General features: G+C 43.7%; 1 protein-coding gene across 4 annotated transcripts in view; it reads left to right on the forward strand.

The window, feature by feature from the left end:
- Positions 1-12: 12 nt before the first annotated feature.
- MAPKAP1 (mitogen-activated protein kinase associated protein 1) overlaps positions 13-22,500 on the forward strand; it is an 86,817-nt gene continuing 64,329 nt past the window's right edge. Inside the window, exons 1-5 of one of the 4 annotated variants that reach the window (XM_027650073.1) lie at positions 288-306; positions 7,522-7,621; positions 10,277-10,601; positions 13,715-13,804; positions 18,174-18,322. In XM_027650073.1, coding sequence (XP_027505874.1) covers positions 10,343-10,601; positions 13,715-13,804; positions 18,174-18,322 — 498 coding nt within the window. In that variant the 5' untranslated portion in view covers positions 288-306; positions 7,522-7,621; positions 10,277-10,342. Of the gene's footprint in view, positions 61-238; positions 307-7,521; positions 7,622-10,276; positions 10,602-13,714; positions 13,805-18,173; positions 18,323-22,500 lie in introns of those variants that run through there. The other 3 variants (XM_027650074.1, XM_027650075.1, XM_027650076.1) reach the window with 3 other exon arrangements.

Below are 22,500 nucleotides of genomic sequence, written 5' to 3' on the forward strand. Positions count from 1 at the left end.
CCGGACCCGGAAGCGGCTGCGCGGCCCCGGCCCGGCCCCGGAGCGGCGGCGGCGACGCCGGTAAGTGCGGGGTGGGGGGGGCCGGGGCTGCCGCTCCCCGCGGGCTGATCCGCGCCGTGACCCCCGGTGGTGCTGCCCGGGCCCGCCGCGGGACCCCCGCGCGGTGCGGTCCCGGCCCCGGGGGGGGTCAGCCCACCCGGGACATGGCCCGGGGCCGCCCCGCGGGGTCCGGGCCGGGAGGAGCCGGGCGAGGGGCAAACGGAGCGGGTCAGACGAGCGTCCGACAGCGAGGGCAGCCGGGAGCAGGTGAGTGGGACGAGCGGCTGGAGCGGCAGAGCGGGCGCGGGCCGGGCGGGGACCCCCGCGCTGCGCTGGGAGCTCCGGGGGCCCGCAGGGTCTCAGCTCGGTGCCCTCACTTCGTCGGAATCACCCCTCACACCCCCCGTGCTCCTGTCACACGCACCCTGTCCCTTCTCCTGGCTGCTCCTGCAGCCCGCAGGGAGGGCTCTGCCTGCCCAGGTGCTCCCAGGAGGGCACTTTTGGCACGATCCCACCCAAATGTGTTGCTGGATGGGGCTCTCGTTTCTTCACCTGTTGAGTGCCATCAGTCCTGGCGTCTGCACCGCAGGAACAATGTAATGGAGCAGGAAAGGTGTCCAGGAGACACGGCAATGAGTTGATTTCAGTGCTAGTGGAAGTTTGGTGATTGCCTAAATGGGGATGCCAGAGCCAAGCTTGGATTTCCTGACTGGGTTCTACACAATTTTAGGCGTCAGGGGGATTATCAAGTAGATGCAAGGCTGGGAATTAGACTCTCTCAGTTACGTTTCCAAATTCAGAACAGCTCCGTTCACGGACACTTTTTTGGGTTAGATTAAAAATAAATTGAGATCAGCGTCTACATATAGACTTGTACAGAAATAACTGAAGCAGGGAATTAGAACCAATTTGGTACGTTTCTGTCTCAGTCATGTTTCAGGTCTCTGTTGTTACACTCTTTCCTCATCTGTTTGTTGGTTAAACTGTTTCACCCAGTTGCAACAAGTAGCAAGCGTTAAAATAACAAATAACGAATGTTAAAATAACAAGTAACAGCTGCGATCTTGTGTGCATTTCTTGTTGGATCAGCAAAAGCCTCAGCAGGTGAAGCAGCCTGGCACAGGGATCTGCCTTACACATTCTGTAGCAAGAATTTTGCTTCTGAAGTTGTGAGCATGAAAAGTAGACACTCATATGGAAAGGTCAGTTACAGCAACAAATGGGGCATCAAATGAACAGGATATGAGTCACAGCCCTGGGTAGGACCAGCCCATCTCCCATGTGGCAGCTCTTTTTGGAGATCACAGAATCATTGAGCTTGGGAAAGCCCTCCAAGACCATCAGGTCCAACCTTTGACCCATCCTCTCCTTGTCACCCAGCCCAGAGCACTGAGTGCCTTGTCCAATCATTCCTTGGACACTTCCAGGGATGGGGACTCCAAACCTCCCTGGGCAGCCCCTTCCAATGCCTGACCACCTTTTCCAGGAAGAAATTCCTCCTGACATCCACAGTTCCTTCTGATGTCCAAGGGCAAATGATACTTGCTGAGGAAGGCGGGGAGAGCTCAGGCTCCCTTCAGCTCTTGCCTTTCAGGTGCTGGGAGGGGCAGGTTTGAGCTGTGGGGTGCAGGGGTGTGGGAGCAGAGCTCTCACAGGGCTGTCGGTGTCCGTGGCCGTGACGCTGCCCCACACCCGGGACGTGCTGTGCAGGGAGCTGCTGCCTCAGCTGTGGTAGCAGCAGTTCTCGAGGGCTTTTCTGTTAGTGCCTCTGACACAGACCCCAAGCTGTGTTTTAATGTTGATTGTGTGTGTGTGTGAGCTGAGGAGCTCCATAAAACTGTGGTGCCTGGCTGTTCACTGTCTGTCAGCTCAGTTTCTTGTCCAAGGCAGCACAAGGGCAATCCCTGCCTTGTTGTATCTAAACCCGTTATTCTAAAAGCAAAACAAAGCTCCTTGAATATGTTTTGTGTGCTGTTGAAGGAGACAGATCCAAAATTAAAAGCCAGAGGAACAGCAGATTCATGTTTTGCTGGAGAAATGTGAAACTGTCTGGTTCCATTTGACATAGAGTCCCAAAGGGGCTGGAGGTCTCGGGCATTTTTAAGTAGGTCCATGAGCATTTCTGAAGTCAGAAGCAGCTTGCACCCTGTTATATTCTAAAAAAATAAATGTCATTTTTATGGAATAAAAATGTTTTCATGCACTCAGAAGTACAATGGCAACAAACAGAAGAAAATGCAAACCCAATAGTGTTTGTTTTGACAGGTGCTGTTGTTTAGTGCCCAAAGCCCGGGTGAACCCAAGTGTACAGCAGCGTCAGGGCCCAGTGAGCCCCTCTGTGGTGCCAGTGCAGAGCTGTGCACAGGCTGTGCTGAGGATCTGTGGGCTGGCTGGACCTACAGCATGTCCCAGGCTGTGTCCCAGGTCCAGCCAAGGCATCCTCTGTGAGCCTGGAGACCCCTCTGTGTGTAAAACCCAACCAGTGCAGCAGCTCTCCATATAGACAGTGAAAAGGTGAAGCTTTCTGCTTTCTTGGGTTTTTTAAGATTGAAGCTAGCATAGGTGTTTATATTTATTAGGTTTTTTAGGCTCTGGAATACCCCACTGAGAACTGACAAAACAGAAGCTCTAGTCTATGAACAGTTCCAGCCTGTGCTTTCATCCTTCCATCTGTGAGAAGTTATTTTATTTATCACAGAATCCCAGAATGGTTTGGGTTGGAAGGGACCTTAAAGCCCATCTCGTTCTACCCTGTGCCATGGGCAGGGACACCTTCCACTATCCCAGGATGCTCCAAGCCCCATCCAACCTGGCCTTGGACTCTTCCAGGGCTGGGGCAGCCACAGCTTCTCTGGGCAACCTGTGCCAGGGCCTGCCCACCCTCGCAGGGAAGAATTCCTTCCTAAAATCTAACCATGCCCTGCATGAGTTGAAGCCATTGCTCCTTGTTATATTACTGCAGGCCCTTGTAAATAGCCCCTCTCTGTCTTTCTTGTAGGCTCCCTTCAGGGACTGGAAGGACACAATTAGATCATCCCTGGGCCTTCTCTTCTCCATGCTAAATAATCTCAGTTCTCTCAGCCTTTTCCCATAGGAGAGGTGCTCCATCCCTCTAATGATCTTGGTGGCTTCTTCCAGACTCACTCCAACAGGTTGATGTCCTTTAGGAATAAATGTTCAAGCTCAGCAAATTGTCTTTAAAGCATTTTAGGCATATGAGTGACAGCTCATGTTCCTCGTAAAAGTGCTGTTGTTGAACATGTTCCTTCCCAACTTTCCACGAAAAAGTCCTGTCAGCTTCACCCACTCCTGGACAGGGGCTGCTGTTCCCCGTTCCTGGAAAAGAGCCTTCATCAGGAATAAGAGTAAAGGGAAGTGGTAATGTGTTATTTAAAAGATATTCTGTGTTTGTTACTTTAAAGTCGGAAGAGTTAAGCCTCAAAAATTAACTCAAATACTCAGATATTTTTTTCTGGATAGTAAATTCTCCTGTACACATGCTGTGAAATTGGGTCATGGGGGCTCGGGGGTGGTGGGTCATCCCAGTGTGACCCTGCAGCTGTGGTGTGTGTCAGGGAATGCCTGCAGCCAGCATGGAAAGCCAAGCATAATCAAGGCATTAGAAATTAAGCAAAGTGTTTGCACATATTTAGATGAGGCAAAGCCCAGGCAAGATGCTGCATCTCCGAGCGGCCTCGATCCCAGCATTCAGCACAATATCCCAATGAAAAATGACAACACTTTGTCATCTGTTCAAATTGATATTGCACTCTCGGCAGTGACAGCTGAAAAGGCCCACAGGTGCCATATAAAGAGGTGACCATGTTGTCATATTTCATTTAGGCATCCCTCTGCAAAGCCATAATTACCTAATTAGGTTGTTAATTAGGAGATTAGCATTTCACTATATTGATAGAATGCTCTTTGCAGGCACAAGTCTAGATACAGATTTGTCTGCCCTAATTTATAATCTCTGCATTTTTTATACTTATTTATTTGCTTAAAATCTTGATGCAAGATAGCTCAGGTTAGTGGAGAATCAACTTGTCCACAATTAAATGAAGATTTGACAAGATCAGGAAAGAGGAGAGCGAACACTTTCCATACATACCCCAATATTTTCTCCCTCCTCTAAAGCTGAATAATTAAAATATCGGAATTGGTGTAATTTGCATCCTGATTAATATGACAACAAAAATATAGCCAAATTCCAAGCAGTTCAGAAATACAGAGCTACTGCCAGATTGATTTACAGGTCTGGAAATGAACAAATAATTTGTTGGAAGTTGTGTGTAATGTAGTGTTTGCTCATCATAACTTCCCAATTCCAGTCTCCCTTGTGAGAGAGCCTCTTTAAATGACTGTAAATGATTATTTCCTTTCTAATGATAGGACCCAGAGTGTGAGTGACAGCTTCTCCAGATAAGTATTCACTCTTAAATGCACTTGAGCTTTTGCTGAAACATAGACTTGAATGTTCATATATTGCAGTTCACTTTCCTTTATCCTGCATGCCCAGGGTCTGTCTGCGTTTGAGGGGCTGATTATTTGTGCTGCTGCAAATGCAGATAACCAGAACCATTTCTTTTGCAATTGCAGACAGAAGTTCACTGGGAAATTATTTCATATAACCTGAATCATAAATTTTGAAGTATGTTCACGCCGTCCTGTTCCTGCTTAATATGACATTGGGGGGAAAATCAATTTTTACTTCTAATCTGCTCATCTTTTTCATTAGTTTTTAAGATCACTTTAAAGAGCTCCAGTCTGAGGTGTTTGAGTCCAGTGACTATGGAAGCCCTTGAGTGATAAGATGACCTGTAATGGTATATAATTCTTCCAGCCTTCTGTTTTGAGTTTGTTGGTAATTATTTTGGATCCAGGTCATACCTTCCACAAGTTGTGTCTTTGGAATATTTTTGTTTACCTTGAATAGGGCTTTCATTGTTTATTACTTCTTCAAGGAGGGCAGTGAATTAAAACATATTTTCTTCTAAAAAAAAAAAAAGCAAGCTACAGCTTTGCAGAATAAGAGAGAGGAATTTTTTTCCTGGTTCTCACTTCTTATTTTATAATTTAGAGAGGAAAATGTCTTGCAGGAATTGGCTTGGGAGTTTTGTGAAGAATTTAGAGCTGCTTTTAGCCATTCGAACTGAAGGATTCTTATTCCATTGAAATTGGTGGAATTTCAAAGTTGTAGCTCTTTCCTGCAGCAGAACATTTTTAGTTGCTTGCAGTTTTCTCTGATTTTATCGTTTCTTACAACTTGTTTAGAGGTCTGTGAGCAAATTTCGTTTGTGCTCTGTGTGATATATTTTAAAGCATGAAAGGCAAAAATACCAACACTTTGTGTGAGGAAAATATTTGCTGTACTCTGATCAGTGGTGGATGCCATGGAAAGGCAGTGCTGCCTGGGCAGTGTAGGAGCAGTGTCCTGCAGGTGAAGATGCCCCGGTGGCACCACACTCAGGTGTCTACCCTGAGTCTGTGCCCTCCTCACGGGTGTGGGAGTGCCTGTTGGCACTGGTGTCACTTTGCCAAGGGGAATCCATGGTTCTGCTGGAAAACCTGTCGGGAGCCTGCAGGTGTGAGCAGGGCCGGGAGCAGTGGGTGGCAGGGGTGGGTTCTGCCCCAGTGCTGGTGGGTTTGGAGGTGACACACAGCCTGTCCCAGCTCTGTGCAGGGGTGGGGGCAGGGACGAGACCCTCGTGCTGGGTGGTGAGAGGGAGGGGTTTTATCAAATTCAACCATGTGTGTTTAAAACAAGCCAGAAAATTCGTTCCAAAATAACCGTTTTCCCAGAAGTAAGGTAAGCTGCACTCAGCATTTTTCATGCTCAAGGTCAGTGGGTTGCTCTGAGAACAGCAGTGGGCTCGGGCTGACACATGGTCACAGTCCCCCCAGTCGGTGGGTCCAGCACGGAGCGGGGTCCCCGCTGTGCCTGCTGCTGTCTGTGCTGGATGGGAAGGATGGCAGTCGTGAGGTATGTGTTTAACTTGTCCTTTCCCCTTATCTCACACTTGCCTTGGTATCTCCTTGTCACCTGAGTAGGTTAACATGCAGATATGGATACTGCGGGCGGGGTTTTGGGTGGGGAAAGAGAAAAGCGAGACAATATTTTAATAAACACAGTGCATCAAGCAAGAGGGAGGGTCACAAGAACAGTTCACATGTTGTGATGATGAAGTTGCCTCCGCAAATTCAGCTGTGTGTTTAAGGTACAATCTGTATAGCTGCAGATCCTTTTTCAAGACCTTTGTGTCACCTCCTGAGAGCGGGATCGTTTGTTAGCGCGCTCTGAATTCCTCCTCGTGTGCCGGGTTATGAATGAGGCTGATCTGCATAAAGCCCTGCCTGCCTCGCTGGGAGAGTCTGTGCTGCCATAAATATAGCCCTGGGGTCCTGGAAGAGGAATACTGCCGATAAAAATAGTAGACTGAGATGCAGCTGTCTGATTCTGCTGCAAAGTTCCTGTGAATCCTGGCGAGTCGTTCAGCCTCTTGATGGTGCAATTTGACATCTTTGGGGATGTTCTGTAACTGCAGATGACTGATGGGGGGCTGTGCTCCCCAGGGGCCTTGGGGCACAGCAGGAACACAGCAGTGGGACCGGGGAGAAGGTGAGAAGGCACATTCATTGCTGGGGTGTTGGTCAGATAATGCACAGAAAGTCAGACAGGAATAATAAAGATCAGGAAGAAAGTGAAGGGCTCTGTCCACCTGTGTGATGAATCGAGACCCCAGCCTGTGTATCCTTTAGTACAGAAATACTGTTAAGGTTTTAGAGTTTTCACGTTGCTTTTTTAATTTTTAGTGTTTGCATAGAGTATGTTTGACAGCTGTCTCCAAAGTGATTTATTCAATAGTAAAACATTATTTATATAAGACAGGTATGAAAAGAAATTTTTTTTTTAAATTTATGATTAAAGAATGTATAAGTTGCTGATGCTCAGAAAGTCCCTGAATTCCATTAAATTTGTCTCCTTTGTGTGGATGCAGTGATGGTGTGTGGGTGTAGGGGTGCAGAAAGGGTGTGCTGGCAGATCTCAGCAGATCCAGAAATTGATCTTGGATCTGTAATTTTGCAGAGACTGATGATGTGGAGCCCTGGAGGTGCTCGTGTAAGATTTTGCAAAACTGAGCTTTGTTTCTCTGAGTTCTTTCCCATCTCTGGAGGTCACTGTTCCTCAGTGCCATTGAATCATTTATCACCAGGAAGAACCTTTAGAATTGTGTAGGTTGCAACTATTAAATCTGACATCAAAGTCTGAACTGAATTTTGGATTTTGTGGTCTGAACTTTTTTTCTGGATTTTTTTTTTTAAGGGTGTTAACTGGTAGAGAATTTCTAGTTAATATTAATTTACTGATAAATTAGTTTTAATATGTCCCTTTGAAAATTCTGAAGAGGAGGGAGAAAAAAATGTGTTTGTGTTAAACTTTAGAGTTTGAAACAGAACTTCTGGCACTTTCTCACCATTCAGGTTTCTGGGAAAAGCCATTGCACGTGTACAGTTGGGAAGAAGCTTGGCTGATTTAGCACATGACTGTTAATGACAGGAAGTCGGGGTGCAGAGTATAAAGGTAAAACTCTCGCATCTGCTGTTACATGTTGTTAACTCCCTCAGCAGACATTAAATCATTTCAAGTACAATAATAGTGTGGGAGGTAAATTAACTAACCATTAACAATCTTATAAATACACAATTAACATGCCAACATTTATATGACACATTGATGGGGCAGCAGTAATTTTTGATTGGGAGTTTGCAGACCTTTCCAGTGCCTGAGGCTGTTGCTTATTTAAACAAGTTTTTACCGCTCGCAGGTACGTGTGGCCTTTCCTAATCAGCCAAGTAGAAAGAATTCAATTCCAAGAACATTCTCCATGCACATTTTGGAATAGCTGTGCACTGTGGTTGTGTCTGTGCTCTCCCAGCCACACCACACTGGTCACACTGGTCACGCTGGTCACACTGGTCACACTGGTCACACTGGTCACACTGGTGCAATGTCAGGGCCTCGAGCACATCAACAATACCTTTGGGTGGGACATTTCCTTGTGGCCTCTCCCACAAGGGACAGCAAGGGGACCTTTCAGGAGCAGCCCTACTTACTCTGATGGAAAGAGTCGGAAAATTAAAAATAGAGCATGGAGTCACAGCGCTGCCAAGGCTGGCAGGAGCCTCTGGGGATCCCATCCAACTCCCAGCTCCAGGCAGGGCCAGCGAGGCTCTGGGCCATGCCCAGTTGGGCTTTGAGGGTCTCCAAGGATCCTGCTGGAGTGAATTTCACTAATAGCATAATTTATTACAATGTATGGTAGCAGTAGTATATTAATAACCAGCAGCATGTCAGGTTTATTTCTCTACCATTCCTTTATTGAATTCCTTCTTGCTGCTGGGTCTGTTGTTAAATATATTACTTCTGAATTTGTCTATATTTTTTAAAGCAGAAAGGGGACAGTCTCTGAAAAAAAAACCACAACAGTATTTGTGGCCAAGGGAGGAGAAAAAAAGAGTCTTAAAATTCTCAAGGCTGTAAGTCTCTGTTTATTGAGTGTTGTAATTAGAAGATGTCGATGCTTGCTGTGGGGAGGACACATCTAGGAATGGTGGGTTTGCAATTTACAATTTGCTTTTGTCATGGTTAGATGAGAGTCCAAATAAAGGTTTACTTTTGCTCCCAACTGTTTAAATGCCAAAGCTGCTCTCTAGGCCTCTCTGTGTTAACACACCTTTCCATACACCTTTCCCCTTGGACATGTACAGGGGAGATGGTGAAATGTGTTTGCTGCTCCTGGAACAAGCTTGGCTGGTCCTTTCTTCCCCTTCCCTCTGTTAGAATGTGGCAGGAGAAGGGCAAGCTGCCTTTACCAGATTTTCATGGGATTTGGCTTTGTGTGATTGAAACATTCCTTTTCCTGTGGTATTTTCTTTTTGCTGACAGCAGTTTTGCAAGGACAGGGGATTGTGGTGTTTCTGAGCTCAAAATCCCAAACACACACACTGAGCTCTGTAGCCAGGTTAAAGTGTTCTTCTCTGGTTAGAAAAGCAGTGGGGCTTTTGAACTTCTGGAACTTACCTCTAGTCTTGCCCTGTGTGTGAGCTCAGACCGAGCCCCCCTGGCCTCCTGCCCTCAGGTGGAGGGGTCTCCATGGCTCTGAGCCTGTGGCTCTGCTTGGATCCTGCTGGTCCTGCTGCTTGGGTTTGCAGGGCCTGGTGCTCCTGAAGCTGGTCACCAATGGACTCCCTGCCTGAACAGGAGGAATTGATTTTTTTCTTTTCAGTTTATTATCAGCAGGTCATTTTTTGATCCAGCTCACAGCTCCACAAGCTCTGGTGCCAGCTTTGGGAGGTGGTGGAATTCCCAGAGCAGGGCCAAGGCAGGGCATGGAGTTGCCCCTTTCCAGAGTTAGCCCAGGCTTGAATTAAGCTGACATAACTACAAATCCACAGCTGCAGAAAATCAGATAACAGTGTGAACGTGGTTTGGGTTTTGTGGTTTGGGGTTTTTTCCTTTTTGCCCTCTATTTTGTTTCGTAAAGCCACTTGAGTGTTCTGAATGAAATATTTTAGGTAAGTGGCAATTACTGTTGTTAAAGTGCTTTAGAGCTCAGGCATGTGGTATTTGGTCACAGAGCTTTCTCTGTGTTACAGCAGTTGCCCTGTGTGAAGCACCATGCAGCAGCAGATGTTCAATATTCTGCCCTGAGACACTAATCTCTTCGTGTTTGAAGTTTTTCCTGGAAATAGAAAAACTGAAAAGGGTCTATAATAAGGTAGTGAAAGAGTTGGTGTGTAGAGGCAGAAGAAAATCAGTAACACAGTTATTTATGATGGGTAAAAAGAATTCCAAACCCCTTGTCTGGTTTTGTAAATTGATTAGTTGGAGTGGGCAGATGTTTCTGGTGTGTATTTTCTCACTGTCCTCCTATGTGTAGTACTTGGAGTATTTTGCCTTATAGCAACTATGTGTTGTAGGGCACTGAGGCCTGTCTGTAGGTGTCTCTTGTGTTCTGTTGTCCTGGGACTCGGGTTTCAGGCTGTCCTCCAAGCCCACTCTTCCTTAAGTGGATCTCAACAACCAGGGTAACTTAAGTAAACTGGAGCAGAATGCAAATAATTCACCCTGAGTCAGTCAGGGTTTGTGTATCCCAAATAACCTTCAGGAATCAGGGGTTTGGGCTATTCGTGTTTGGGGTTTTCTTCCTAAAATGCTGCATGCATTATTTTTTAGGTACGAGTGTCCATGAAACAAGATGGAGAGAAGATAGTACAGTGAAGTGGGGGACTCTTGGACAGAATGGCTTTCCTGGACAACCCGACCATTATCCTGGCTCACATCCGGCAGTCGCACGTGACCAGCGATGACACGGGAATGTGTGAGATGGTCCTCATCGACCACGACGTGGACCTGGAGAAGTTCAATCCCTCGTCAGCATATGGGGATAATGGGTCAGAACCACAGGGGAGCAACGGGGACACTCAGGGCTATGTATATTCCCAATCAGTCGATATTACCTCAAGCTGGGACTTCGGGATCAGAAGACGATCAAACACGGGTAAGGGATGTTTGCAGCAGCATCACCCTTTTATTCAGTTTCTCTTAGTCTGGCTCGTGTGGATAAATCAGAGCGTGACTGGCTTGCTGTCTGTCAAACTTCTCCTTTTGTAACATCGAGGTCCTTTTGTAGGACACATAATGATTCAGTTACTTTACTGTGCTGTCACCTGAGCTTTAATTGCTGTTTTACCTATTCCTGTACAGAGGAACATTGAGTTAGTCAGTTTTATATATTAAAAAAAATTCAAGTTGTAAAAGACATCAAATCTAAATCCAAAGTACACGAACAGCCTTTGATATTTCTATTGTTACTGTCTGGAGGGGTGTTAACTTTTGAACAGGATAGTTATTTTCTGAGAAAAAGTCTACCTAGTGAGGCATCAAATGTATCTGTTATAAAAGAGAGGAATGAAGTTTGATGTGAGCCAGTGAAGGGAATGATTTGTCTGTATTTTGTCTCCTGACATTTTTTTTCTGAGAAAAACCTTGAGCTAGGGTTTAAGCTACCAAATTAGAAAGTTTAAGGGTGAATACCTTTGCAAAATATGCTCAGTCTGTCATGACTGGCAGAAAGCTGCCCCATGTGGTGTTTTATATCAGGGATATCCAGACTTCTACTTAGACCTGAGGAATATTATGAACAGGCATTCTGTGATGTAAAATACAGATGAGAAGGTTGGTGTAAGGTGGTCAGTACTGAGCTCTTTTTTTCTGTGTTTCAGTATATTTTTTTCCAAATGGTTTCTGCAGGTATTATAACACCACCTAGAGCTCAGAAAGCACCTCTGTGCTCTGGCTTGCCAGGAGATGTGTGCGGTGTTGAGAGACTGAAATGCCTTTTACAAGTAGGAAGTTGTCAAAAATTCCAGGAAAGCCAGGGCAGCGGAGAGTGAGATTTGGAAACAGGCTGAGTTCCAGCCCAAAGTGCCAGGAAGGCCTGGTGGGAATGCAAGGTGCCAGGCTGCCAGTGCTGCCTGGGGCTGGGAGAGTTCCCTTGATGGTGGAGCTCGTGAGGAAGGAGAGGCAAAGTTTGAAGTTTTATAGAATTGCTTCAGAAACATAACTCTGAAGGATTATTTTGCCAAGGGAGCAGACCATTTGAATTATGGATTGAAGCCATTTCAGGTGCCAACTGGGGGCATATTCTAAAGTCATGGCTGAGACACTAAGGGAGAGGATTTTCTGCCTTTTCTCCTGGCGTGGCAAGTGGAGACTGGTCTGTGTGAGGTGTTGGGTGTGGGAGAGCAGCAAACTCTGGGTCCTCTGGTGAGGAGGAACAAAGGCTCAGCTCAGACTGACAGTTACTGAAGCCACAGTGGCATTTGGTCAGTGGCATTGTTCACACCTAAAGCTTTCACTGGCTGCCTTAAATAATTCACATTTCTAGTAGGTGCTGATGATTCCTTCTAGTTTGGTGTTGCTGTAGCACAGTCCCACAGTAGGTGGTCCTTTGTGGTCAGCTGTAGGTGGAAGAAGAGGATGGAGTCAGTGAAGATGGTGACTGTGCTTAAGTACATTTGTTTTGACAAGGGGTGAAAATATCAAACAGGGTAAAAACATGCCTTATTCTTCCTTCTATTTGTGCAGTTTTTCCTTTATCCCTTGTTTACATATTGATCTAACAGATCTTTTATGATGGACTGTCTGGAAAGAAAGGCTTTTGGAAGGTAACTGGACAGTAATCTGGACAGCAACTGAAAAAATGTGGGGTTTTTTTTTCTTTATATCTTTATATTTTTCTTTATATATATGAAATATGTATGCTACAACAGTGTTTTCCCAATATTTAAACTTATGAGGAGACATACTTTTCTTATTTCTTTAAGAGGAAGCTACCTAGAGATATTCAGGTTATCATATCGTGTTGACTTAAATGGGAGATACTTATCAAAGTCCCAATTGTGTTTGTACCTTAAACTGCTTGTTACAGCTGTTAAACCTCAAAGGAGTATTTTTTCTCAGTTCCCTGGTTGAGAGTTTTTATGGGGGCAAAAAAACCCCTATTTTTGTGTCCACAATTCCGTTTAAAGACTTAAATGTGAAAGAATATCAACAGAAGGGATAGAAAATATTTATTAATGTTTTCTAATTGCTGGAAGGGATCAAGGAACTCAAATTGTATCTAAAAATCATCAGAGTAATTTAACATTTTAGAATCTCTTCTGCAAACCCATTTTAGTTAATGAATTATCTCAATACATCAAAATTGCTAACATATCCAGCAAATTGTTTCCTTCAGGGGTCAACATTGTTAGTTCTACTTCCCAGTTTAATCTGCTTATTTTGAGTGGACACTTGGTGACACCCGTGCTCATCTTGGGGTCATTGCCTTGGCTGGCCTCCATCAGGTTTGTTCCCCAAGGAAGCTCTTACTGTTAACAAAAAGGTGATTTAAGTTGTTGTCTGGTACTGTGGGCTGCAAGTTCTTTGGTGTCAGAACTATTTGGGGCTTTTCTTGCAACCTTATTTTGAAGATGGAGTCAAAATATACGTAAAGAAATATTATATTCATTTTAGGATTTGACTAATGTTGTGAAGATACAAATCATTTATTTTACTACCTATAAACTGTTTCAGCCCACTGAAGAAAAAGCTGTGCTAATTTATATCGCTTTGACATTTTATAATTTTCATGATTTTTAGATAAAGGATTTTATATTTAAAACTTTAATAGTCTAGTCTGAGTTCATTTATCTTTAATTTTTGAAACGGGTAGAGTAATTCATAACAGTAATTTTATTCCTGTAATGTAATATTCACTTCAGTTCATTTGTGCATTAAAATTCCTTTAAGACCGTTATTAATGATTTATATAATGAAATGTCATATTAATCACAGAAGTTTTCACATTTTATTATTCTCTTCCATGTTAATACTATCTTTATGATCTCTATTAATGTTTTATATCCTCTAATTTCAATTATAAATCAAGAACATTTTCATGTTTTTGTTGGTCTTTGCTTTTCAGGGGTGCCACCTTTAAAATTTTATGACTTTTTCCCCTACATATGCAGTATAAAACATCTTTATTCATATAAAGGTAGTTAATTATGTCTTTGTTTATAGTAAACTTTCATTGACAAACTTATAGTTGTAATATTTCTTTTCAAGCTCAGAGACTAGAACGTCTGCGGAAAGAGAGACAAAATCAAATAAAATGCAAAAACGTTCAATGGAAAGACAGAAATACTTCTTGCTCAGGTAAAGGAAAAGGTCTTTTATTTTGCTACTGGTTTTATTTCTGCCTTCAGTGGGTGCCACGTTTGCAGTGTGTAGTTTTCCCTGAAGCTTTCCAAGCACAGGAGATCCCAGTTCCCGGGGTGCTCTCCGGGCCGGGACGTTCCTCAGTGTTAACAAAGGCAAAGGGAAGGAGGAGGTGTTTTAAACCCAGTTTGGTCTGAAGTACCTGGAGTGGCTGCTTTGTCTGTGGCACTCTGAGGTGTCACCCCGGGGTTTGTGCTCTCTGTCATCCCTCACCTCATCTGCTCCTCAGGTGGGTGCTGGCCCAGGGAGGGGACCTGGGGGTGGCAGAGCCCCCTGTGTCACCTGGGAGTGAGGGGACAGGACTCTGCTCCAGGGGCAGGTGCTTGGCAGGGGTCTGCATTCCAAGAGCAGGATCAGCATCTCCGGGTGGCTTTCCAGCCATTCCCAGTGGTGTTGGTGCACAGGGTGCGATGAAGGATTTTGTGGAGTTTATTTCTATGGAATATTTTTGTAGTTACTTTTTTAGATAGGGTGAAAACCCGTAGAAATAACGAGTGTATGTATGATCTACTTAAATGCAAGTAATAATAAATGCTGCCTTAGCTTATCTGACCTTTCCTTGGTAAAACTATTATCAGTGATTTCTCCAAAAATATTCGATTCTTTTTTTTTAATTATATAATTAAGTATTTGTGACTGGATGTTCTACATAGTTTAAACTGTAATATATGAAATTAAAAATCTGTCTGAATTCTCCTGTTTTAGAGCTCAGGCTAGTCTCTATTTCTGTTGTGTTTGACACACATTCAAACCTTTGTATGGTCTGTCATGCCTACTTCTTTCAAAATTTGTGTATATCTTAATGAGGTCCCTCTGTAATCTCCTTTTTTTGCCTAAATCCTCATATCTCCCTGGCTGTCATTTGCAGAACCTTCTCCAGCACTATAATATCTTTTTCAGAGGAGTGAACAAAGCTGCTCACATGAGCAGCACAGTTGCACTAATCCTTAATTCAGTGTTCAGCTGTGTTGGATACCCCTGTTAATGCATTCTGAAATGTTTTTGCCTTTCTCCTTCTGTGAGCAGAGTTGTAGGTTTTAAAGGTTAATCTACCATAACCTCCAACTCTGCTCAATATTTTATAGCATTTGCCCAGTGATGATGCAATTCTCTCTTTCCCTCTATCCTGGTTGCTGTCCCTGCACACTGACCTGACTCACACTCAGGTTCCTGCAGAGTCTTTGCCCCTCGTGTCATCCCGTTCCTGTGGGCTTCTCCATCACATCTCACTCCTTTATGTGCTGCCCTGCACACAGGCATCATCTGGCCCCAGTGAGAGTTGTCCCCTCTGAGGAATGTGCTGAGGTTGCAGGCAAATAGATCAGTGCCTGCCTGCTGCAGAACAGATTTAAATAAAAAAATAAGTTATATAGAAACTGCAGGCACTCGGGGTCTGTTGGCAGAGCAGATTGTCCTTCTCTGCTTAGCCACCAAGATCTGCATGAACAGCAACACTGCAGGAAGAGGGCTGGAGAAAGAGGAGCCCTAAAGGGTATTCACTGCAGCTTCCTCTTCACCATGTGTGTGTGTGAGAGGCACTGTCCACTCGGCTCCTTGGGTTTGGGGTTGTGGAAAAATATGTGTGAAAACAACAACAGACAGAGCTGTTCTTGGAGGGGAGATGTGGCTGTGACCGTGTTCACCTGTGCTTTAGGCAGAGCTGAGCCTGTGGTTGGCAATGTGCACACCAAAAGGATGCTGTTATGTCATGTGTCACTTGTGGAGATGCCTCACTGTAGGGAGAAAGTCTCACAAGCATTCCTGCTCTCCTACAGTGGGGTGTGTGGCCATCATTGGAGCCATCTGGCAATTGAGTATTTTTTGTGATTCCTATTTCTTATTACTGTGTTCAGAAACAAAAGTACCCAAACCAGGGTTAAGGCAAGTGAGAGACCAGTAATTTTGTATGTGGTAATGAGGAGGAAAAAGGACTATTTATCTACTGCTCCTGTGTTGGCCTGTGCCATGAGACAGGCTGATTGTTGTGCCAGGGTGGGTGAGAAGGATAAGGTGGCAGTGGTGTGTGGATTGGAAAAGAAAACCTCCATGCCTTTGGAGTTGGTCAGGGGGTTATCACATACAGGGACATTTCAGGGAGGGTGACTGTTCTGCTGTGCCCCAGTTCCTGTCACCTTCCTGTGCATCAGTTTTTCAGTAAAACAGAAAGAATGTTTTGGCTTCATGCAGTGAAGAGATCAAATCATGTCAGTGAAGAGTCTGGGTCCTGAATCACAGAATAGCTGGAGCTGGAAGGGATCTCTGGAGATCAGCCAGTCCAACACCCTGGAAGGCAGAGTCACCAGAGCAGGTGACACAGGAACGTGTGCAGATGGGTTTGGAATGTCTCCAGAGAGGGAGACTCCACACCCTCCCTGGGCAGCTGTTCCAGCTCTGCCACCCTCCAGGGAAAGAAGTTCTTCCTCATGTTGAGGTGGAACTTCTTGTGGTTTAGTTTGTGGCTGTTTCTCCTTGTCCTGTTGCTGGGCACCACCAAAAAGAGTCTGGCACCATCCTCTTGAAATGTAAACCAAATACAGATATGCATGCAAAGGTTACTCCTTTTTATAAAACACTGTGTATTTTCAGATGAAAGGCATTGCATTTATATCTGACGTAGGTTCATTTCGGAGCATATAAAATGCAAATTAACAATGTATCGAGGGAATCTTTCCAAAGCCTTGCACTCAGCCTGTACAGAGTAGCTCCTATAGCCAATACACTCACCAAAGCTGGAAAATCCATATAGCATAGACTAAAATTTCCTTAGAGACAGAAGATAAAAAGCTTGCTTTTTCACTTGAACCAGTAAAACCATTATAATGGATTCCAAGGTCCTTTCCAAATGCCCAACAAATATCAGTTGAAGATAACACTCCAGCATAATGATAATTGAGATTTTAAAAAAAACCAAACACCAAAACAAATAGGTATTAGAGCTTGTTACCAAAAAACCCCAACCTAACGGGGTAAAAGTGGCCACATTTAAAGGGATTAAATAAAGCTTTTTTAGTTAATTGCAGCCTCTCACAAGCCTGTTGGGGATCTCTCAGTGCCAGTATTTAGCACCTCTGCCAACTGCCTGAATTTTCAGGCAATCTACTGATAAAAATAAACTGAGCTTTTGACTAGTTATCATTTGACAAGTTTTAATTTTGCACTCTAAGAAATAAACCAACTCCCTGCAGACCAATTCCCAGGTCATTCCACCTTGGGAGTGGGTTCCTTCCAACTCCACGTATTCTGTGGTTTCCCTGGAGCAGCAGGATGGAAATCTGTGAGCTGTGAGGGAATCCAAGTGCAGGAGGGTCGGGCTGGGCGAGCTGGTGTTGGTTCTCAGGCAGTGATTGATGGAGGTTGGGGGCTCTTGGTTCCTGGAGCAGATGTGGGAAACCTTGTCCAGGTTCAGTCCCAGTCCCTTGCAGATGAGACCTGCTGGTACTGATGTGCCACCCCAGGCTCTGTCCTGATTTTATAATGGCCATGTAACATAAGAAGCCCTAATTTTTAGGGTTTTTTGAAAATATGCCTGTAAATTTGGAATTAGGTTGTTGCTGGAAATTCAGCTGCACAGTTTCTTCGCATAAAGAGAGCTGCTTGTCCAAGAATTTTATGAGCCCTCACAGACCACACAAAAAACTCATGAACTCGCATCCCCTTTGTTTTTAGAAAGCTTTTTTTGTTTTTATTGTTCAGACTGTTGGTCTGGAATGGTGGTTTCAGGTTTGACATTTTTTTAAGGGGAGGCCATATCCAATCTATCATGAGAAGTAAAATCTGCAGAAATGGTTAGTTTGGCTGAGGTGCAGTGCCCAGCCTGGTGCTGGCAACACGGGGACATTACAGTGCATTGTGGGGCAGTGTGATCCTGTCCTGTGGGGTGGCCAATGGCACATGGCACGGGCCCAGTTTGAACTGCTTTTGCATGGTGTGTTATAGATGTGTCAGCAGTTCTTTTCCAGAGTATTTCCTGTTCATTTAGGAAGAGGTAGGCAAGCAGAAAGACAAGGAATGTGTCATTCTCTTGATTTTTATCTTGACTCAAATGGAACTTATACTGGTCAGTTCTGTTCTCTGTATGGGAAAAATTCATCTTTTCCTCAGCCTAAAGAGCAGCATTGTTCAAACTTCTTAATGGTTTCATATCTTTGGGCTATGAAAGAATGGTGGTAGATCCCGCCCTGCTGAAGCATTTGTTGTTTTATATATTTGATTTTGTGCTCCCTTTTATGATGTTATCTCTCTGTGGTAAGAGCAGCCTCTGTACCTCTCCTCATGCAGCGCCTCTAATCTCTTTTCTGATCTGCAGCCGAGGAGCTGAGCTCCCTGTTTGAAAAAAAGAATTTCCGAGTGAAGTCTCCGTGCTCTGGGAAGCAATCCATCCTGTCTGTGCGACTGGAGCAGTGTCCACTGCAGCTCAACAACCCCTTCAACGAGTACTCAAAGTTCGACGGCAAGGTCAGTGGCCCGGGGGGTTTTATCTCAGCTCCAGGGACCCCTCCCTGACGGTGCCAGGCCTGGGGCAGTGCCCTGGGCACTGACTTGTGCAAGCTCTAATTAGGCTTCATAGCAGCCCAGCAGGTATTGCAGGTGGTTGTCTGGGACCATGCAAATGTGACAGTTCCAGGTTTGGTAGGACCATTTCTCCCCTCTCCATTACAAAATTCTGACCTTAGAATTGGGTTTCCTTACCTTGCTGTTCCCTTCTCCAGCAGGTTAGTGAGGTGCACCTTTAGTGTGGCAGAGTCATGGGACATCTGTCTACAGCTGATGGTGAGACCCTTTGTATAAATTGGTTATTTGGCATTTAAACAAACCTGTTCTGGCTATCCACATCAGAGCACTTGCTGGATATTCCATGATTTATGTCTTCATCCTCAAAGTGCTCCAGTGAGAGTGGGAAAAGCCTCTGTCTGTTTTGAGGGTGGAAAACTGAAGCATCAATAGGTCACTGTCTGGGGCAGAAGGAAGCACTAATCGATGTGTTTCTGCACGAGAGCTCATTTGTGTAACACGGGGAGGAGATTGGCTGTAAACCTGGTAGGTCAGTTCATTCCTTGGCCACATCCAGTTCAGGAGATGGATCTGATATCACTCAGTAGTGGATAACAATCTTCCCTGTACTCCATATTGTGAAATATTTTTCTCTGTCATCAGCTGCAGAAACTGAAATATAAACGTTGGTGTGATGGATCAGTGTCGTATTGTTCCAAAACAATTATAAATACTGCACAGATCTGTTTTCTGCTGGGTTTGTTTGTGGAATCTCCTGTGGGAGGATGAAGTTTGAGCTTCATTACCATTGTGATGGAAGAATTTTATATTCTGTTGAATATTCTTGAAGTGGAAAGTCAGATCTGTAATTCCACTGGAATATCTAGGAGTATCTGGAATATTTAGGAAATGGTAACCTTTGAACTATGAAGTCCATGTAGCAAAAGCTCCTCTATTGTGATTTTGTACTTATTAGCATATAACAGTTAGTGCTGACCAAGGTTTTCACAATTCCTGGCCTCACTGATGGGTGACAGCAGCACTCTCATGCTGACAGCAACGAGAGACTGTTTTTCTAAACTCCAGGTTTGGTGTTCTTGTGCCACAAAATTTCAGTTGGGCAAGCATTTAATTGTACTTCCCACAGGTGTACAAATAGGAAGTAAAAGTAAAATACTTCTGTATTAAGAGAATGCTATTGTAATTCAGTCATGTCCAAGTCTTGTTTCTCAGAAACCTGAGGAAGTTTGAGGCATTTTTCCTTCTCTCTTTGACAGTCCAAGCTAATTTTTACTGTGTTAATAGAAATTGTAGTTGACTATAATGAACACCTTCATTTTCCTGTATTGAAGTCAGATACTTTTAGCAGGTGTTTAGTCCATTGGAAGGGAGTTGCATTCTACATGTTAGTTTGAGATATTAATGAGATACCTCAGTGTCACTCAATTTGTGATCTACAAATCAAAATACCTTCTCCACATTCCAAAATACTTGAGTGGGCATTTTGTTGGAGTATAATCTCACTGTAGTAATTTTCACACCATAGTTTATATTACTCTGGTTAAGTGTGTCAATAGTTTGCTTACAAAATTTGTTCACTATACTTCTGTATGTATTGTCTAATTTAAATACCTGGGTGATCATCTGAGATAGAGAAGAAACATAGTACAATTGTGAGTTATTTTACTTCAGTTCTGCAGTGTTTTCAGACATTAATATAGAACCAAAAACATTGAGATTTTAAAAATTATTTTTAATGGAATATTGTAGGTCTCATATTTATTTTTATTGATAGTAGATGAGCAATTTTTCACAGAAATACAATTCTTTCAGGGAATAGTGCATGACTTATTTACATAATTAACAGAACTGCATATCTCTGGGGGAAATGATCCATAATTGGGGAGAGGCGGGGGGGTGAGGAGGGGCTGGGGGCCTAATTAAACATGTCTTAAAAACACCCTACTTAATTATGTATTTACTCAGGGGATCACAGTGGCTCTGAAATCTTTACGACTGTAACCAGGCCCTTGGTCTATGCACATTTGGGTTTGGTGGTGCAGGTTTCAGGGTGTTCAGTAACACTCATTTTTGAGGAGAGCTCAGTGCTGCTGTGTCCAGCTCTTTGTCCATGTCTGTGCTCCTCATGCTGGCTGGTTCCACTGCTTTCACTTACCACTAACTCGGGTCCCCAGCTGACCTGAAGTAGAATAAACCCTCCTGAGGGGCCTTCCTCCCTGCCCCCCCACATCTGATGTGTTGTTTTCAGCTTTCCAGTTCAAATCAGAGCACCCTGTGAGCTGTGATACCAACCAGGCCAGGGCAGTCAGTGCTTACATCCTGCAGGTGTTTTCTGCCAGATTTAGTGTCTTTTTCATAACCACTTCTGTGATTTTATGAAATAGTAAAATTTTAAAGCACTCTAATTTCTTCCTGTCCTGATCAGCTCATCCATTATCAAAACAGTAGAGAATATTTCTTATGAAATGCAACTACAGTGGAGCCATTGTAAGCAGCTCAAAAATTCACACAATTTGCCTCATCACTACTCAGGACAGATCTGTGGATTCCTGTACGTTGTAAAACTTCAGCTCTTAACTAAAACCATACACAGAGTAAACAACAAAAGCCACAGTAAAATAAAAAAGCACACAGTAACTACTCTTCACTCTTTCTTCAAGTTTTTCCTTAAAATAGTTAAAGTAAACCTCAGCCCTGGACCTGTTTGCGTGTTTTGTAAAGCACATGGGTTGTACATCTTGGTTAATAAATCCTGTAAACTCTTTCTAGGAATATTATATGAAAAGAACCTTTAATTCTTTAAAATTTCTGCTTTCACAGCTAGCTGCAAATGGAGTTGGAAGAAAGTCTGGCTTTTCTGAACTTACGGAGTTCTGTAGGTTTGCTTGACTACTGGAGATAATTGAAAAAAAATTTGGTCCATGTAATTTTTGACTGGACAGATGCTAAAAATCCTATTGTGAGGAATATATTGCTACAAGGTTTCTGGTGGCTAATTTTGGTAATGGGTTAAAAACCAACAATTTCTCTTGTAGCAACTGTTTTAAAAATGATGCTGTAGCAAGCATGGGGGAAGGGATAATTCATGAGTGCTAATTGCTAGGCTGTTAATTTTCGTAAGTGTTGATAGAAGCAGTTCCTTAAATTAAACTTTGTTTAAAATGTATCAGGGGAAATATTCCACAATGTCGGGCCCGAAGTGAAAATTAATATGAATGCTGTGGCAATTAACACGTACTGGTTAATAGCTTTTAGCAGCATTTTGGGATGATAGTCCTTAAATACATTTTTGCATGCTGCTCTTGTTTCAGTCTTGTTTGACTGTATGCTGCATAATCATGAACAAATGTTTTGCACAATCCCCAGTATTAAATAGTTTTACTCAAAGAAAGTAGATAAAGAACTTAAGAAGAAGCAATACTGCTTTAATTAATATGGAAAATGTGTAAAATAATTAATCCAGGATTAAGATCTCTGTGTGGAAAAAAATACATTTTTTTATTTAAATGTTTTACCCCTAAGCTGAGTTGAATGATCCTCATTTGAATCTGAAATAAGTTTGCATAGGGGTTGTTTTTAAAGCATTGGCTTATTCTGCCAGTTGTAGTTGTTTAAAAACCACCTGCACTCTAGTAAGACACTTGAATAAAGTGTCTTTATTTCAAGATTTTTATAGTGTTATCACTTGTGTAATATAACATATATGTTAACATATGTGATATAAAAATGCCCCTGCATATTCTGTGGTGTTTGCTGGGCAGAGGGAAGCCCCATAGAGGGACCAGTTAAATACTGAAATGGAAGTTAGAGCATGGAGCCCTCGGTTTCCATCCAGGGATTAAAATACATTAAAATTGACATGCAAGTCACTCCTGCCCTCTCTGGCCTCTGTTGCTGGGATTGCAATGCCCTCCCCAGCCTGCATCCCTGGGGTACCAGCATTCCTACTGTAATTGTGCTTTCCAAAGGATTTCATTGTCCCGTGAAACCTGTGCCCAGGCATTCCCATGTCAGAGTGTGGTATCAGTGCCACCACACCTCTGTACACTGAAATTCTGGGTAAGATCAGACTTGGAAGTAAGTTTTGAAGGTGTGTGAAGTATGCCAGTATGGAGCAAAGA

The sequence above is a fragment of the Corapipo altera genome, unplaced genomic scaffold (genome assembly GCF_003945725.1).
Source record: "Corapipo altera isolate COAL_440 unplaced genomic scaffold, ASM394572v1 268, whole genome shotgun sequence".
NCBI lineage: Eukaryota > Metazoa > Chordata > Aves > Passeriformes > Pipridae > Corapipo > Corapipo altera.